Below are 20,137 nucleotides of genomic sequence, written 5' to 3'. Positions count from 1 at the left end.
AGTAGCCTCTGGATTATTTAAAATTAACCAGATAGATAACTTTAATTTGAAGAGGCAAGTATGCAGGCTAAGATACTTGAAGCATGGTAATGAGGGCTGTAGCCAGACCTCTTACTCTTCACATAAGAAGATGGCGAAGGTTCAGAGGATGCAAAGGCGGAGGAAATAACGTGAAAGCTAGTTTTGCCAGACAGGTAAAGACTTATTCATGCTGGGAGAATCTCCAGCTGGGAAAATCCACAGTTGTTATAGCCTTTGTGCCACCAGAATAGAAAAAAGGGTTGGCTCAGAGAAGAGAATCTGGCTCAAAGAACTTAAAATAAATATCAGATGTCAGAGCTGTGACTTAATTGTTTAGCTAAGTAGATCATGTGAATTACACACAGATTGAGGACCTGGTTTTGCTTCTGTTGAAATCAAGGAGAACAGAATCAGGCCATACTCTCCTTCCAGTGACTTTCAGCCCTCAAAACTGTGTTATTTGAGAGTATGACAGCTCCTAGAGTCATTTTTTATACCAGTCAGGAATCCAGAGAGCTGCTAGTACACAACTGCTTTGTGTTTTATTGCTGTAGACATAAGCTAAGACTCTAAACAGAAAGCATTTCCTTAGTTGCTGTTGGTGTTTATTTCAAAATTTGACATTCAAACAATGGCTTCTGTGACTCTAACCATGGAAACTGGAACTCCAGGTTCAGACATTGGTTTCTGACAGTAGCCAATTTCAGAGAGATGCATCGAGACATACGTGTATTTTCCTTCTTTTCATTTAGTCTCAGGTAACAGCTGTGGCAGTCTCAGGTAACAGCTTTGACAGTCTCAGAATAAGACCTATGCCCTAACTCAAAGACATTAGCTTATAAATATCCCCTTGAGAAACTCTAGTTCTGAAAGCTTTATACCTTTATAGCAAAAATTTTTTTTTTCTTCCTTAATGAACATATAAGCGAAGTTTGTTACCTTCATCAATAAAAGGAAATAAACCATTTTTTTCTCTTACCGTTACACTATTGCATGCTTCCTTTAGCATTTTAAAATTATCTATTAAATAAAAAACGCCCATGTTTAATCATGAAGGCTTTGCAGCAGTGAGGAAACTATCAGACAACAGACAATGGCTGCTGAAAACTGGACAGGATTGTTTAGTTATAACCAAAATTAAGTCACCTGGAGCTGACTGACAATCTTACATTCAGGAAGAAAAGAAAGATTTTGGGAGAAGGCTTCACATGTGCAATTGAAAGTACGTTTCTATTACCTGGCTAAGAACCTTCACATGGTTCTACTGACAGGGTGAAATATTGGCAGACAAGTGACAGAAAGAAAAATGTTTGGAAAGATCTACAGCCAATTTGCAGACTGACATGTATTTCTACACATTCTGGCTGGATGATGAATGTCTGTTGGTACAGCATGTAACTGATGACATTATAAATGAACGGAGCATAGACAAATTACTCAGTATCATATTTCTGGACATACGCAGAAGGTACTGTGGGAAATATTCTGGTTTAGATAGGGCAGGTTTTAGGTGCTAGTTTCTGCATTCACATCACAGAGGGCATCAGAGGGTGGCAAACACTTTTGTCCGCTGGCCAGCCAGGGTTCAGCCTCTCCAAGCTCGAGATGATATTACCATTACTGCAGTCTTTTAGCCAGCAACAAGGTGAGCTTTCTTTTTCTGAGAAATGAAAGTACAGTGTCTGAGCACTTAGTGAGCAATTACTTTCCCCTCATGAATGATGAATTAAGCAAAGAAAAATCTAAGTTTGAGGGGGAGAGGAGGAACGTAGTATTACCAGTGTTGAAAAACCTGAATAGTTCACAGCAGGCAAAGCTATCCTCCCCTTCCCCTGTCTGCCTATCCTGACACTTCAGATGTGATTAAATGCTTCTGCTGTAGCTTGAGTGAGTTAGCTCCCTCCAGCCTCAGGTTATGCCCTTCCCACAGTTCAGTGCCCAGGCTCGGAGGAGCCAACTCTAGGGATAATCTGTTGCCCTTAAGAGGGTGTTGAACTGGAGGCTGGCAACCCCTTTCAGGCTGTAAATAGTCATTGCTCTGCTGAGGTAGGAAGGCCTCCCTGGAATTACTGTTCATGCTGTTAGTTGAGTTCATAGCAACGATCGCTGCTAACTATTCCTGTCACTCTCTGTTCCCACTCGCAGCTCAGCAGAGACCAGCCAAAGCAAGGAGGCCAAGGGGAGTGCAAGGGAGGGGAGAAAGCAAAGTGCAATGGCTTGGCAAGAGTAGGGCATGGGCAGGGAAGAGTGTGGGCAGTGGCTGGCTGGGTCCTTCCTGTGGATGTGAACAGGTCTTTATCACCTTCCCATGACTGCGAGTCAACCTTTTCTGCTGCTGAGACTGCTGGAGGGACTTAGTTAAAAATAGTTTTCCTCCATAACTTCTGAAAAAGTGACCTAGGTGTGGCTGAAGGAAGGAATGGTAAGTAGGTCTCCTTCTCCTGTACCTTGTATCCTGTGTAGGTGCTCCAGCTGATACAACATGAACACCAAATGCTTACATGCCTGTTTCTCCTGCTTTTGTTCTCTTGCTTCTGGATGTGTTTTCCAGCCTCCTCCCTTGTACTGTCAGGGGTGCTTTCACTTTTGTACGATATGGTAATGTGGATCACAGGGAGTGGGACGCTGGGACAACAAGAGCAGTTGTGGTGTCTCAAAGATGGTCCTGTACGTTCAAGTCAGAAAGTTGGGTTGTAAAGAACTTCCATATCCTTCCCAAGCAGCAGCATAATAAAATGAAAAAGAGCAAACTCAAGTAAAATTAGTATGTATTTGCTTTGTTTGCTCTTACTGTTTTGATTTTGTGAAATTTTCTGTGAAAGACTGTTTTCACCTGAAGCATGAAAAAACCTAGAAGTGGAAGTTTGTTTCAGAGGACTTTGTGTCACTTCACCTCCATTCACTTGCATGAAAGAGAGCAGGTCTCCCAGAGACTGTGCTTGGGAGGGACTGTGTTGGCAAGAGAGCCATGATACTAGGTGTAATAGCTCAGGAGCTTTGACCTGGGCACTCTGCGCTCCTTATGTCCCGTGAGAGCCAGTGGAGAGCTACAAGGATGATGGGACTAAAGGTCTCGCTTTCTTAAAAGAGAGGACAAACTTCAGTTTCCTTCACTTTCTGTCACAGATGAATGGCGAGAAAACTGCAGCAGTGAAGAAAATGTAGAATACAAGTGAGCACAAATTTAGAATACAAATTTAGAATACAAATGAGCGTGTTACACCTTGTGAGGCAGCAGCGCAATTGTGGTTCTGGTGTTTCGGAAAGAGAAGCTTGAAAAAAGCAGACTGTTTTAAAAGTTATCTGTCTCATGATGTATACCAAAGTTTAACTACTGCAGTGTTTTACAATCTGAAACATCCAAGAAGGACCAAGATAATGGACATTTTTTTCATAAAAACTATCTGAATCAGTAGGATGTTACTTATGGATTTACCCTGTGTTAGAAATGTGGCAAGGAGCCTGAGACACTTAATTTCTGATCCCATGTAGTCCTTTGTAATGTAGCAATAAATAAATTGAATTAATTCAGAAACTAACTCCTTTTAATGATTTGCAGTAAACAAAGAATGAAGGAGTTAGCAATAAAACACTATAGCAAACAAATGTGTTTCTTCTCAGAGTAGAAGACCATGTTTTGGATGTCTCATTGTCATATATTTACAAGCTTGCATAGTCTTCAGGTAAGACTTAGCCTTTAATCAAAAGGACTCTATGGGAGCAGGAGTAGTAGGGCTTCCAGGGGAAATTCCTCCCTCTTAGGTGCTCATAGGCCATGACCCAATTGGAATAATAGCGCACGGAACATAGCTGAGATGGTTATTTGTTGAATTAAAGCTAGTGTTTCACACTTAGAATCATATGGCATAAACCTATTGGATTATTAAATCCAGCCATCTGCTATTTCAGGCAACATGTCCTAGAATCTTGTTCGTAACCTTTTCAAAGAACAGGAATGTGCCCAGCTAGTGTAAAACTTGTCTTGCCTGTTCATCAGTTAGCAGAGATAAATAAATATTCCTTTCTTCTTAAAGAAAGGTCCAGTCACATTAGCCTTGCTTTTTTGTGTTACTATTTATATTATAGTATGAACAGAATCTTCCATACTATTTATAACAGAGCGTGGCTAAGGCTTCCTGTCTTGTCGCTCAAATAAAGGCTATACATCCAGCTGAAATCAAGTGTCTAAAGTTAGTCATCTGCTTTCTTGGTACCCACCTGAAGGTCTCTGTAGTAACAACACGGCTGAAAAATATTTGGGTTAAAAAACCCCTCCCATAGTTCCCTTGCAATTATACTAATGGGGTGTTGATGAGTGAGGGGGACTATGCAGCCATCAGCCAGAGTGACCCTGGTCACTATAAAAAGGCAACACTTCAAACTATTTCAAGACTATTTTTGTAATTCTTAAAAAAAAATAGCATTCCATTTCAAACAAAGGGTGAAGAACTAGAAGTATGACATACTTCAAGTCTGCTCCAAACTGTAGTGCACAGATGTCCGTTTATCAAACAAATGTTACGAGGATGTGTAAACATACAGTTCAACGGACAAAAACAGGGCATGCTGAATCAGGAGAGCAGTATGCCTTTGCTCTTTGTGTGTTTGTTAATGTGTTCATTTTCTCGCTTTACTATGCATTGTAGAAGGTGTCTTTATCTGTTTTTATTGTCTGTTTTAGGAATCCCTTCGTACAATACTTTTTTTGAATGTTCGGTATTTGCAATGCTGGAATTTTGGGAGGACCAAGTAGATTTGAGTTACTCTCCTGTGAATGCCCTGGGAATGTTAATCTCCCTGCGTTTAAGCGAGCAACTGATGTAGATAAGGTTTACAAGGGTAAGAGGGAGATGACTTAGGTGAGTAGAGACTCTGGGATAAGGATGAATGATTGGCCCTACATGTGATGGGTTGGCAGAGGGAAGAGAGGAAAAAAAGAGAAATTGTGATTAGATGCCAGACTGAGGTTTTAGAAGCTGGTGCTTCCTTTTATGCCCATCTTTAGCACCTTTAAGAATTACACTGATTTTTTACATATAGTGCTCTTGCCAGTGGTGACTGACATGGTAAACTTTATCAGCCATACTGAAAGCAAATCCTGTTAGGCTTTCACTTTGAGGTCATACCGTTGTACTTCTAAACCGACTGATGTCACAACCCACTTTATTGCTCAAGTTCCTGGGGAAAGTTGCAGAATAAAGACTTTGATTTTATATATATAACATCAGATACTGCATTCATAAATAAAGTTGGGAGAATTTGAGAACATATCAATTACTCAGCATTTAAAAGGAGTATTATTTGCCATGCTCACATCAGAAAAATATTACTGGAATGAGTATCAGGGAAAGTAAATGTTCAGTCACTAGTTTAAGTATCCTTAGAAGCACTGTTTCAAACCCAGACAAGTAAATAAGCATGGAAGCGCTTACTTGACGTGGGAGCAGAACTACCATTTTAGGACTTCACTAATGAGGTACAATCATATATCACAGAGTGCATTCTAAATATTCTCTATAAATAAAGTTTATTTACACCGAACAAAGATTTTATGGACAGCAAATAAATCCAAAGAGATTAGAGTCTGTTTGGTCTGCTGTTGGAGAAGCAGAAGATAAATTGACCAAGGCATTCATTATGAACTCTTAATTGCACTCTATTTGTAACCGTTAAGCTCTAGAGTACACTTTGTATTGCGAGAACTGGAAGGGCTCCTGTTAGATGGAGTAAATGGGAAGCCTCGTAAGCTCCACTCGCAGAGTAGGAAGGTACGCATGAGTACATTCAGCATATTCTATATTCAGTAGATGGCAGTGGTATGCAGTTGTAGATTAATTCAGAACTTCCTCTTGAGCAGACCCTCTAATCTCTGTGAATCCAAGCAGTGTTGATTTGGGGGTTTATTTGAGGCTTTTTTTTCCCTTCAGATGATTCAGGTATTTTTTCACCTGCTAGAGCAGACAGTGATAGAAAACGCAACAAATTCTGCTAATTTATTGTAATCCTCATTGCACAGCACTTGGAAGAATCTGGTAAGTCTTGAATTCCAAACAGCAGTATTACATACAGAAAGGAATGCATCTGTCTGGAGCATTGACTCATTTTCCATCTCTGCCCCATGGAACTTAGTACGTACACATCAAAGTCTCAAAATAAAAGTATTCAGTAAGTGGGAACTGTGTGTGTTACTTAACAGAAGTAGTAACACAGTGACGTCGTGGAATACTGCACACAGAAATAGATATTTTCCCTTGTCTGAAGGAATGAATTGCAGATCTATTGGGGGAAAGCGGGGTATGTGTGTGTATAAGCAAACAAATTACTAAGACAATTAGAAATTATTATAAAGGTTTTAATTATGGAAAACTGGAAGAAGAGGAACAAAACAAAAGCAGAAATACAGTTTATGTGGTAGAAACCACAGATGAGGAGGCTAAGGGAATTAAATTACATCATTTAAGTAGATATTTTCTCATATGGCAGTTATTTCTAGTACAAATAATAGAAAATGTTTAATGATTTATGGTTGTTAATGATGGAAGGAGTTGCTCTGTGTTGCACAAAGCGATGTTTTTTCTTGCCTCCCTATGGGAAACTGCAATAGAAAATACATTAAATATATCAGTCTGTGAAGTGAGTTGTAACACAACCACAAATTTGTCCTAAGGGTTTTGAGCACTCTTGGACAGACCCCAGAATCAATTGGTGGTCCCCGAGTAGGGAATACAAATGTCACACATTTTCAACAAAGAACTGCGTACTCTGCTGGATCAGGCACCGCATGAGGATCCAGAGAAACGTTTCAATCTATGCTAATATGGCTATTGTTTGCAGAACGAAAACTAATACCATTCTGGTAGCAATGGAATAGCAACATAAAAAAAAAAAAAAAAAAAAAAAAAGCATTTCCAGCATAGCCAAAGCTGCTGGAAATCCTGTTTTGTAGGTAAGAACTTTGTCCAGCCATGGGCCCAGAAGTGAGAGTTTTGTGAAATCTGGTCACGGCCAAAGTATAATAATGACAGTAGGAAAATTAAGACCTTTTAATTGGTCAGGCTACTGAAGGAAGAAGTATATGTTAATTGATTCAGCTCTGCTTAATGTCGCCTGCTGCTGGGGGCTGCGTTAGGAGCTGTTCTCCCGAGCACCGTGGAACCGCGGTGTGGCAGATGCCGTGGCCAGGGAGCGGGGCTGGCTCCCTGTGGCAGCTGCCCACAGGTTTCTGTCTGCCTCTGCCAGGAGTACCCGGATCGGATCTCTAGGTGCATGCTACACGCTCCAGTTACGGCGTATTTACCATGCAATTCCCACATATGGCACTGGGGTCAAACCCCTGTGCTTCGCTCAGCACCACACCGTACTCTTAGCTACATGAACGCTAACATTTTTTCCCTGCTGAGATGCCTTATCTTTGCACTATTTTCTATTTTAGTTGTTGAATTTTGGCAAAACTTTTTTTTTTTTTTTTTTTTTTTTAAATATTGAGGTGGTACATCTCTTCCTAAGATTTGTAGGAATTATTACATGTGCAAATTAAGTCATCCAGAGGAAGGATGGTTTAGGTCATTAAAGTTTCTGAATATCTTTTGTGGTTTTTTTTTTTTTTTTTTTTTTTTTTTTTTAAAGCACTGCTTTTGTAAAGATTTCATCTGTTTTTCAATGAGGCTGAGAATACTTTCATCTTGGTGTTGCAGTGTCATTCCATTCACTCATCTTTCTAGTACATCGCTTTACTTGAGTATTTTTCTGTTGTTCTGGTTTTGTTTCATCTCTGTTGCTTAAATTCTTCTAAGACTATCAATTTCTTGATGACTTTACATTTGAAAGATTTTACTATCACTTTTTTCACCATACATTTTATTTTTGCATAGGCTAAGTCCATCTTGATGTTGCTGAATGTATGCAAACCTGCTACCATTGGTGTTTCACCTTGTGGTATTGTCACAGTAGACAAGGGTTGCCATCTTTAGGCACTGTGGAGTTTCTAGTAAAGAAAAGCTCCATCCAAATATGTGGGACTTGTCTATATAAAGTACTCCAGAAAGTTTTGCTGACACTGTTCCAATATTTGTAGAAGCGTGATATTTCAACCACTGCAAGATTTATTCCTATACTATGAACAAATAGATCCTTAAAGTTGAAGCTTTGGACAGTCTTGTCCTTCAAAATACCACTTTTATTTAAAACTTCTTTAACACATACTGTGTTGTAAGCAGTTTCATGACATGAAATGATGTTTTTTAAAAAATATTTAAAAGTCACATGCTATTTTCATGCCAAAACAACATTTTTAGAAGCCTGCATCTGGGTTTATAATAGTAGAGTCAGCTGCACCTTCCTGCTGACAATTTTCTTCTGCCACTTTACAGATAGAAACAAGAAAATACACAACAAAACATTTGTTTTCTAAATGCCATAGTTATAAAATAATGTTAAACAAAGCATGGGAGAATTAAGATTTTCATAAGATTGTATGTGTGATGGTTGTGCAAAATTTAGATAATTCTGTATTAGACAAGGAAAAAATTGCTACATTGTTTGGTAATGCAAGACCGGCTGAAATGTATTACTTTGTATTAAAATTAATTTGCCTTGAAAAAGATTATAAAATAAAATTTGGCTAGGAAAGAAGAATAAAAAGCAAAGAAAGAAGATTAATTCTAAAGCATTGCCCTTTCTGAAGGACAATTGCATTAACTCAAAATGACTTTACCAGCATGAATAAAAACCAGGTTAGAGCGTATAACTATCGTAGGATATAATAAGGTGTATTATCATTGCTATTGACTATATCTTGGACTAAGCATTATATTGTAACCAAATTTCTGTGAGATTATAATCATTTGACTGCCTAACTCTGTTAAATAACTTAACATAAAGTTAAGAACAACATAAACCCAAGAAATACCTGTTATTCCACTGTGACATGTCATTTCAAGGAATGCTGTACAACATAACAGTGGATATTCAGAATGAACAGTGGCTGTTTGGGAAAACAGGTAATTATTAAACCTGTCTAAAAAGGCTAAGCTTGAAACACTGTCATTGAAGTGTGTTGTGGAGAGCTCTTTAGCACCTGTATGTAAATCTGACAAATACTGTTTAGGTGGCAGGCAAAGCTATAGTGATAACTGATGTCATTTCTGGTACTGTGTTCTGTTGGATAGGCTTACGTTTTCCTGAAAGAATTACCTGTCATGGAGAAGTTTTCCACAAATGCTTTATGAGTTGATTTTTATTCTTCTTCTTTTTTTTTTTTTTAAGTGAGGAAAAGTTGCTTTGGATTTTGTTGAGTCATTTTTTTAGATATGTGGATATTCTTACAAAAAGAGATTCTTGATAAGGGCTTTTTTTTTTTCCTTACATAGAAAGGTTAAGTGACTCGGCCAACGGAGCAGAGCCTGAGCTCTGCTGCTTCCCATTTTCTGCACTTGCCTACAGCACAGCCTGCGGCGGGGTGTTGTAGAGCCACCTGGTGTAGACCTGGACTATGCCAAGAGCAGGAGTAATTTTTGCTGGCTGATTTACACCGTTTCTATGAACAAGCTAAAAATAAGCAAAGGCTGCCTGTTGGGAGCATAAACTGAGATTTTGATTTTTTTTTTTCCAGCGAGGTGATAGCACCTGAGGTTGTGGAGTTTTCATGCCCCAAGCCAACAAACTGTGGTGTGGATTTGGCTTATTTCAGTGCCGCGAGCGCAGCTCTTGTTATTTATACTCCAGCAGGACATGAATTTTCCAGGCACAATTAAGGTGACGTGGTGCTGGAGACAGCGCAAACACAGGGTAAAAATCAGCACCTGTGGTCACAGCTTTGCAGTCTGAAAAGAGAAAACAAGGAGAAATGGAAGGCACAGAAAGGTAAAAAACCTCATCCAAGGTGAAGCAGCTATGTCTTAGATTGCAGCCTGAGCACATGCCTGAGCGTAAGGCCATAGCTTGTTTAGTCTACATCTCTGTAATTGTGTCCAAATTAGTGAAAAAATAAATATTAATGTCAGCTACCCGGTGCTGAATAACAACTGAAAAGTGCACAGAATAATTTTCTAGAGAATTAGCTTAACAACAGTGGTTTAAATCAACTTTGGAAAGTTTACAACAAAATGTAAGAGTGGGGAGTTGTTGCTCACTGCTTCTTAGCACAGACCTTGGTAGCTCTCTCCATCATCCCATTATCCCAGCATGGCACAAAACTCAGGCAGATCCAGTCACCTTTTACCTGAAGCCATAAGACCTTCTGTGAAGTGTCACAACTTGAGAAAACTAATGATAAGGACAATTTAGAACCAAATTTGCAGTATAAACGTCACCATTCTGTCTGTGAAGCCAAGCTGGAAAACCCTCTAAATTTGTCTTGTCCCTAGATTTTGCCATAAATATTCTTAGTATTTTAGAAGACCCAGTATCAAATCTGTCCTAGCACCATTTAATAGCTGTCCAGGGCCATTGCTTTCTGTGGAAGGGGTGTAGGGTGGGCAGCGTTTTGCCCCAGATGAGTAATTATCTAAGGACACACACAGAGGTCTTAATGTAAATAACAAAGAGATCCTTGAACTAAGTTAATTTATGATTATAAGCTGAGATTATGCCCAGGAGAAACCTAGGGTCAATAGCACAAATGCCTTTTGACTCAGATGTGCTCTGTCTGGTGAGCAGTGCAGACTTTGCAAGACTGGGCACAAGAATGCCACAGTCCGAATATTCTCCCAGCTGATTAAAAAGTTACTATATCCCATGGGATATGTGCTGGCTCTATTTTACTAATTTTTGTAACATGGTCTTGAGGCAAGAATGAATTGAATACACTCTCTCTACTCAGTATTTCCTGTTCATGTGGGTTAAAACATTTCATAATTTTGTTTTCCTATTTCTTTTGTGGTTTTGCCCAGTGTGATTTTCAAGGGTTTTGATTTTAGCACTGCTTTGCCAATCTATCTTATTATATTCATGTTTCTGTTTCTCCTTTGTGAAATTAATATGGCGAAGGAATTTAACTTGCATTGTGAGGATGTGAGCATACGTTGTGAGAATGGATATTAAGCTATCTATCCTAACAGGTGATAGATACTGCATGAGATATGACTGGAGTAACTAAGAGCTTGTTAGAAGCCAGGGAAAGCTAGCGTAGAGGTTTTGTCGTGATGATTTTTTCACTGCTTTATAAAAGCATCCTGTATGGACTTGAGATCCTGCCTCTGTCTGCAGTGTCCCCTAGTCAGGAGTCAATGATACATATTCGTTTCAGAAAAGATGTTTATTATTTTGGTTGAAATACTAAGTCCTTTGAGACTTCAGCCTCACAGGTGTATAACAGATAGGAGGGCTTGGCTCTGCTGCTGGAAGACAGAAGAAAACTGTGCTTATGTTGGGCCATTCGTCGTTGAGGCAGAGTTGCCCCTGCCATTAGAGCCAGCGGACAGAAATAACCCCTGCTGCCCGTGATTTTTATACAAATGAGCTCAGGTTGGCTTTGGGGAGGGCTGGGGGCTCCCTGATTGTGTTTCACCAAGAAAATGCACCGTACTATTAAGAAAACGCTTGAAGAAAGCTGAACCATGAGCACACGCTGAAAAGCTGATGGCTGCCCGGAGGGGGTGGCAGCCGCAGCCGAGGAGGAGCAGCCACACAGTCAGCATCATTCAGCCACTTCCCAACACACGACTGACCCAGTTTTCCCTGCTGGGACAGGCATAGCCAGGCTGGTGTGAGCCTTGGGCTGATGTAGGTTACTCGTGGGAAGCAGACACTGCAGCGCTCTATCTCGGGCTTGCCCCACAGCTACAGCTGCAACTGTGTGCTTGCAGTGCCCAGTTCCTTGCCTGAGCATCAGATCCGTTACCCTGTTCTACCTTCTGTGCATCAGGGGTGGGGTTTGGGCCGTACACTGTATTACGTGCTTTTCCTACAGAATTTTATGGGGCGAAAGGCAGCTGCTCTTCCCGTAGCAAATTCTATAGACTGTGAAAGCACCTGGGTCTAAATGTTCTTTGTCAGAGCAAGAATGGCCTGTTCCTAGCCTCACCTTCCCCAGGCTTTGGTTAATCATCAGTACTGGTCTACTGGAGCCATCTCATTCAAAACTCAAACCGATTCTTTCACTATTTTGGCTTTTCATATGCTTCATTCTGTGTAATTTTAAACTACCTGAAATTTCATGTCAGTAAAATTCTAAGTTTAATGGGGAAAGGATGTTACTTCATTTGCAATAAGGAAACAAGTTAGTTAAAACAGAGATTTTTGAGGAATCTTAAGTAGATTAGGTCCCCTAACCTTGCTGAGTTGCAGTAAGACTTGCATTTTAGCTTAAAATCCCAGCCTAGAAATACAGTCGTGTGACCTCTGGGAAACTGCCTAAAGCCAGTGGTAAGAATTTATTTTGGCAGATAACCAACATCTTCCTATAGTATGAAAGGAAACTTGCTCTCTTCTGAGCTAAATGTTAATTCAGATGGGGAATTGAAAAAAAAAAAGGTAGGAGAATACAAAGATTTAAAATTACATTAGTTGCAAGGAAATATTTTTAGTGAGTAAATATGTTTAGCTGCAGGTCCTAATGCTGTGAGTTACGCATATTCCTTGTTAACAGTGCTAAGAAAGGCATTTCGGTTGAATTCAACAAAACATGCAACTGTTATATACGGTCACTATTGCAATAATAACTGCAGTTACCCAAGAATTTTTTAATACAGTTTTTCAGTGGAAAATTTGTGAGATTGAGGGGAAATGTACTAGTTCTGAGCATATTTACTTGCATCAAATGTTTCTGCTGTAAGCCAGAGGCAGCATCCCAATGGAAAAAAAAAAAAAAAAGATGTGAGTAGTGTTTTTTTGTTAGCTCCAATTTCTGTTCTGCCTGATTCCTTTGGCTGTTCTGAGACTTGTATTTTCTCTTACACTTTTTGGAAAAAAGACCATATATGGCAATGGAATATGTAAAAATCCAGAGTATTTTCCACAGGAGAGGAGTACTGTTTTTTGACTAATAGTGCCACAAAAAAATGTGTGGTCCATATCTATTTTAGATGAGCTGTAAGAGACTTTTAAGGTACCTATTATTTCAAAACACAAAATATGGTATTTAGTTTGGATTTATCTAGGTATTTTACATATTTTTTCCAGGTGCTCAAATAATTGTCTTAACAGGAAAACTTATTTATAATACTTACATAAATATTTGTAAAATTACAGCTCTACTCAGACCTAAGATGTATAGAAGTGATTGTCAGAAAATCTGATAGTGTTGTAGGATGACCATTTGGTATTCTTCTGTGAATTACTTGAAACATGTCACAATGTTGTTTACACACACACACACACACACACACACACACACACACACACACACAGAGCTATAAAAACTAATTTCATAGTTAATTTGGGAAGCTATTTGGTCTCTTTACAGCAGACATCTTGGCGTATTACGCTTTCAGTGTTTTTATTGTAATTCCTATATTACATACATTCGTTTTTCTTCTCTCCTCAGAAATTTTTCCAAGAGATTCCAGTCTAAAAGACAAATTCATAAAACATTTTACAGGTAAGGAAGCTGCTTGCTCTTAATTTACCTACATATGCATATTCTAAGTAGCCATAAGAGTCACACCATTAGCTTTTTTGAGGTTCTGCACCAAATTTAACATTTGTGAAGTTAAATTTGCGTTGTTTAGGATGAGAAGTTTTTACAGAACTCAAATTATGGTTAGGTTTGAGTTTCTCTTTGAATAATCCAGCCTAAAACACCTTTCAAAACACCTTTCAAAACATGCTACGTTAAAATGCTCATGTTATAAAACCTGTTGTTTCATTTTGATCTTCCTATTGTTGCTTGTTGCTTTGCAGCTACACTACATGTTCCAGGTACTGAATGTATGCATATAAACCTACGGTATCTGTATGCTATAGATATTGCCTTATATATCTATGTGAAATGGTTTGCAGTATGGTGTTAAAAACGTGGTACGTGTGGGCACTTATCTGCTCTCTCTGGCTAGTAATATTTTAGTGAGAGAACTCAGTACATTTTTAATTTTAAAGATATATATTTTCCATAGTTTTTGTCAGTCCTACTGTATTTATTTTCAAGTTCGCTAATTTTAAAACTTCTCACTGGACTGCATATATCTTCCAGAAACAGATCTATGTGGCCTGTAAGTTTTCAGTTTATCAAGGAAACCCATTTTGTCTTCTGTCTCATAGTGTGTAGATGTGGGCACTTATTTTAACAAGGCGAACAAATAGAACGAGGAAGGATTAAACAGTGTAAATTAAAGAGAAAAACCATTTGCTATTTCAAACATGAAAGTTTAATATGATTTCAGTCAATACTTGTACTTGAAAACTGAGATGGAGTTGTATAATGTGCTTACCTTTGGGGCTCTATTTTATAACAATGGGAAAATATTGTACCTTCTGAATATAAGTAGAAGAAGTTGCCAACGGCAAGATGCTTGCACTGGTCCTTTGCTCTCCAGTTCCAAATGTTCTGTAATTCAGAAGGTTTTGAGCATGAGATGGCAAATCTGTAGGTGATTTTAAATGTTACTGAGATTAGTGAAACTAAAAACTAGAGAAATAGCTGGCAGTTGGAGCATGAAAAAGAGAATTGGAAATAATTATGCATTTCCTCTTCGCTGGAAACTTCAGACAGTCCTTGGCAAGAAAGGAAGGAATTTGTTGTCTCTTTTGCATGGGGGAGGTGTCCTCAGACCTTTAGGATAAGCACAACTTTAAGGATCTTTCTGCCAACTGCAGCCTAAGAGCATCCGCAGGAAACGTGACACACCCAGCTGGCCCTTCCCTCTGACAAGAATCCAGAGTAACTATGAACCTTACCATTTTCAGTCCATAGGAGAAAGAAATGAAAAGAACATATAGATTCCAACTATGCTATCCTATGTAACACAGGAATACCAAAAATTCCTCTCCTGGGGGAGGACAGACAAGAAAGATTTGCTTATATTAATACTTAATCCATTTCCTTTCCATTTTTAACTTTGGAAATGGCTCAGCTACCATAAAAAGCTCAACATAAGAATCTGGGGAAGCTAAATAATGAATACAGAAAAAGTTTCATTACTTAAAAACGGCAGTGCAAAACAACCATGAGTTTTACAGAAGGTATTTTGAGGATACTAAATCATAGAAAAGAAAAAGAGAAAAAAATACTTGAAGGCTTGTTTCTGGAGCCATTCATTAAATTTATAGTCCTTTTCTGCCTGAGTAGTTGCCATCAAAATTACTGAAATTATTTGACTAACGTTAGCTGGAATGAATAAGGAAAGCAGGTTCTCCTCAAAATTCTTAAAGTTTATTTCTTTGTTGGCTCAGAATTTCTACCTACATCTTTTTTCTTCTTTTTTTCTTCTTTTTTTTTTTTTTTTAAAAAAAAAAAAAAAAAGTTATGCTCTTAAGATCTTCAGTGATGGGTTTTCCTGTTTGTTTGGGGTTTTTTTAATTATTTTTTTTTCCACAACTTTATTAGATCCTGTAATCTGTAGGTGTTTTCTTAAAATACAGCCTAACTCTGTTTTTCCTTATTCCGTTCAAATCATAATCCTTTTTCTGTCAACCTTAGTTAAGAAAACTGTTTGGTTATAGTCCTTACCGTTCAGGAGTTAGAACATCCTGAAATAATGAAGCTATGAAAAAGAGGGAAGAAGGGGAAATCTACATTGTCTTCACAGTCCATTATCTTTACAGTTTCAGGGTTAAGAAAATTACTGTACACTTCCAGTATGCCAAGAAAAGTAGACACACTTTAAAACCAAATCAGAACCATATGTAACAGTCCTTGACTATAGGAAAAATCATAAATAATCTTGTGAGTCATAAAACTATCTATCAATTCAGCTTGAAAAGCCAGCTGACACAGAGTGCTCTGCAAGACACAAATAAAATTAACAGCCTCTTTTTGATGGCAGGGAAGAGGGCTGGAAAACCATCTATTATCTGAAGGGACACGGAATTTATTTAGTGACAAAAGCTGATGTTATCTCCACAGATCCACATATCCTGGATAATTTCAAATTACATACTTTCTCTCAAGCCTGATTACTCACTCAGATAAAAAATGGCAACGATCTTCCAGTTCAAAGTTGCAAAGACTGCTTTGTCAGTTTGTTGAAAAGCCTATTTGTGGCTGAAAAAATCTAGTGAAATCCATATACTACTGTGAAATATATCTAATGTTCCAGCGTGTTCACTGTCACAGAGAGGAATCTTCTCTCAAGCTTGTGGTAGTTTGTCTGCACTACCCAAAGAGAATTGGCTTGGTATGTCTACCAGGCTGATAAACCACTTTTCAAGTTGCAGAATAAATAATTTTTGCTCAGAAATGCTTCCTCAGACATGAAAGTTAGTCAGCATAGCGTGCTTCATATGGATCCTTTTGTAGCATTACTTGAAACAAGCTATTCTTATTCAGGGTTCCTATTTGTGCTGAATTTAGAGGGTACAAGTTAAACTTAGTCTTGTTCAGTTAGTGTCAGTGTTTTCTGTCCAAATCACAGGAAACTCATCCCCAGCTGTCAGTGGTAGTATTGCTAAGCAGGTTACATGACACAAATATTACATTTTTGCTCTCCTTTTCAACCTGGATCCCATCAGTAATACCTTCCTGGGGTCATCGGCAATTATGGAAGGCAACTTGTTACCTTTGAGCCATGTTTTGGAGACTGGTAGCTGTATATTCTTATCAAATATTAATGCAGGCAGATGGTATTATATCCAGAGAAGGGAGCACAGGCTGGAAGAACAAAGACACAGCATCCTGCACCCTGGGCACACAAGGATTTGCCTCACCCAAATGCTGAAACACATGCTGCCTGCTGCACGTCTGCACCCTTTCTTGCTAGGACTATTTTAGCAGGAGATCAGGTTCCTAGATGTTATTCAGCTGTCATTTTTTTTTCCCCTCAACACCCACATTATATATTAAGAACTTCATAAACCATCTCTGTGCAAATTAGAAGCACTAGTACATGAAGCTACTTTATCTTTCCAGGGCTTAGAAACTCATATTTTCTTAAAATGTTGCTTTTCTTTGTCTTTAGAAATAATATCTGCATCCCATCTACATTATTCCTTCTACATTAGAATACTGACTGCAGAGCAAATTCTGTTGTACTTGCACAATTCTGGTTTTCACCACATAAGAAATTTTACTATTAATTTTAAATTACTGGAATTTCAAGGCTAAGCCAGTCCATCTTTTCCAAAGGCCATTTTTCTGTTATTCAGATCATGAGCATAATAGCGTAGCAATAGTATTGCTTCCTGTTATTTCAGTAGCATTGTTATACTTGTATTGCATCATAATTGTTTAAGGTATAGTAAAAAATTAAACGAAAATTTGTCAAAATACATGGAAATTAGTTCTTTGTGTTGACGTCATTCGATGAAGCTGCAAAGCAGTGACACTGCAAGCTTGTGGTTAACTCCTGCTTACTTTCAAACAGGGCCAGTCACATTTTCGTCAGAGTGTAGCAAGCACTTCCATCGACTGTATCACAACACAAGGGACTGCTCCACACCAGCCTGTAAGTAGCAATTAAAGTGCCTACAATGCTAACTGTGGTACCTGTTTAAAAGCAACCTCATTTTCCTGCTGTGTTGGATTTGCTGGTCCTTTTGTAACTGTTGCTCTTTACTTTAGCGCTATACTACAAAATATACCCAAGGTCTTCTAATATACAAGATTTTCTGTTAATGCACCTGCAGTCAGCTGTGTAGAATGGAGTTCCTTCAAAGTGAGATTAACATAAATGAAATGAAAACGACACTCTCAGAACCCAGCTGGCCATGCCTATGCAGAGGGCAGATATTAAGCCATATTCCCCTTCCTGCTCTACTTATTAACATGTGCAAGAAGATAAAATCTGAACTGTTCTCTACCTTCCATATCACTCAATAGTATCTTGGAGTTTTAGTATATTTTATTTTGTGATGATAATTTTCTATTACATGCTCTTTGTTAAAGAACATAAAATCAATTAGTTAATCATTTCTGTTATTGATACTTGCAGTTATTATCAAACTATATTCCAGTATGAGATCCACAGAAGTTTTGCTTTAACACAACCTGAACGTAGTTTTGTCAAAGAGATTGAAAAATAAAACTGTCCTAAGATGTTGTTAAATGGATAAAACAAACAAAAACCCCAAACAAAATGGAAACCCCTTACAAAGAAGTTACTTCAGCATTATTTAGTGCAATGGACCATTCAAATAAAGTGAGTGGAAAATAAGCAATACCATTGAATTAGGAAAGGTGAATCTCATTAGTGATGTGTAAGCACAAACTATGGACCAGGGTGCTTTGGAAATTTTTCGGGATTAACATGAAAATATAATTACACTTCTTGTCTTAGAAGCATGATAAGGGCTTTTTGTGAGCAGCTGAAGTGCTCCCTCACCAAAGCTCAGCACCTCAGAGGATCTGGCTTTTGAAAGGGCTGGAGCAGCCCTTGTCTCCATCTGCACTTACACTGGTTATTAGCTGGAATGGAGAAATCCATGGCTGATCCTCAGAAGATACACATATAGCTTTGTACGTAGGCATATGAGTAGGCTAGACATATAGCTACTACGTGCTGCATAAAAAAAATACCATGCATGTTGCGTATTGCATACGTGGATCCAGAGTATATGAATATTACTTGGACTCCCCCTGTATTGATTTAAATATAATCCCTGTATATCTATTTATGAAGAAACACAGTCATAATAGTTCTCTTATAATTAAATAGATTTTCTTAAAAACAAGATTGTGGTTACGACTGTGTGAACAACTGATTTTTAAGTTCAACTATAAAAACAAAATGTAAAATAAAAAATGCAACTAAAACCAAAGCAGGGTTGGTTTTTTTTCTTGTTTACATCAATCAAACCCAAAGTAGAAGATAAGTTCATTCAACTGGAGATGTTCTGTTGATCTAAAAAGGAGACCCAAGTCCTCAGAATGCTCTCCACCTTATCCAGCACTCCGAGTTTAGAATAGCTATCAAGGATGACCATAGCCAGGATCATTTCCTGTCTCTTTAGAGGGGTTTGGTATTTCTTTCAGGGACACCTTAGCCACCATAGGATGTCTGAGGATGAGTTATTTCCTCTCCTGCTGATATGGTTATATTCTCTACAAACAGTCTCTGAAGAACTGAAGCCAGGTTAGCATTCAGTCTCTTGCTGTTTGACACAATTCTATTAAGTTTTATTAAAGTACTTCTCAAGGAAGAGAAGAAAATTACACTTAAGTATTTCTTGTTCCCAAATAGATCTTTCCATCAGAAAGGAGGGCAGAGGCTCAGTGGCCCCTTGAACCACTGGCCATTTGCACCAAGGACACCAGAGAGGGAGCTAGCCAGTAGGACACTAGTATCTCTGGTCTGGTGCTTAAGAGATGTACCTAGACATGGAAAATATGGAATTTCATCAATGTTAATACTAAGTGGAACAATAAAAAAGTTTGAAAGAGCCTGACCTCAAACTACCTCATAGTCTGCTGCTCACAATAGCCTCCCAGTTAATGAGTTAAATTCCTTTAGGTAAAGTTGGGAGTTGAACCTGGTCTTCTACATCTTAGGAGGAAACTACTCAGTAGAAAATTAATTGCCACCATCACTCACATTTCCTCTAGAATCCAGGCTAGGATAAGGTACAATCTGATTTTGCATCTTGCACACATAATTTCATGAATTTTCATTGGAGGTTGGTTTCACAGAGAATCTATACAGTGTCTGAAATTCTAGTACAAATTCTACATTTATTTTATGCAGTTTTTGAGGGTATCTGACAACTGAGATTCATTATTGCTGTGGGTAATTTTGTTTTATAGATTATAAAAGGTGTGCAAGGTTGCTAACAAGATTAGCAATGAGCCCTTTGTGTACACAGTCCTAGGATGTTTGCTATGTAAGTATCATTTTTCCCACTCATTTTCTTATTTGTTGAATTGTCTAGTGATTTACTTCACACTTGTACCTTGTTATCAGGCGTGCTTACAGAAATGTGATATTAACAGCGTGTGCATCAATGTGCAGTTCTGGCATTGCTGTGAGGGCTGACTGGTTCCTCATGGAAATACACAGAAGCGCAGATGGCTCTGATAGGCCCCACTGTA

At 38.4% G+C, this 20,137-nt stretch overlaps 1 protein-coding gene across 1 annotated transcript in view; it reads left to right on the top strand.

The window, feature by feature from the left end:
- ALKAL1 (ALK and LTK ligand 1) overlaps positions 1-19,917 on the top strand; it is a 33,688-nt gene extending 13,771 nt beyond the window's left edge. Inside the window, exons 2-4 of the mRNA XM_086472736.1 lie at positions 13,505-13,558; positions 17,478-17,558; positions 19,853-19,917. Of these exons, the coding sequence (XP_086328862.1) occupies positions 13,505-13,558; positions 17,478-17,558; positions 19,853-19,917 (200 nt within the window). The remainder of the gene's footprint in view (positions 1-13,504; positions 13,559-17,477; positions 17,559-19,852) is intronic.
- The last annotated feature ends 220 nt before the right edge of the window (positions 19,918-20,137 follow it).

This window comes from Leptosomus discolor, chromosome 13 (assembly GCF_034619465.1).
Source record: "Leptosomus discolor isolate bLepDis1 chromosome 13, bLepDis1.hap2, whole genome shotgun sequence".
In the NCBI taxonomy this organism is placed as follows: domain Eukaryota; kingdom Metazoa; phylum Chordata; class Aves; order Leptosomiformes; family Leptosomidae; genus Leptosomus; species Leptosomus discolor.
Note: the sequence above shows the minus strand (reverse complement) of the source record. Positions and strands in the feature narration are given on the sequence as shown.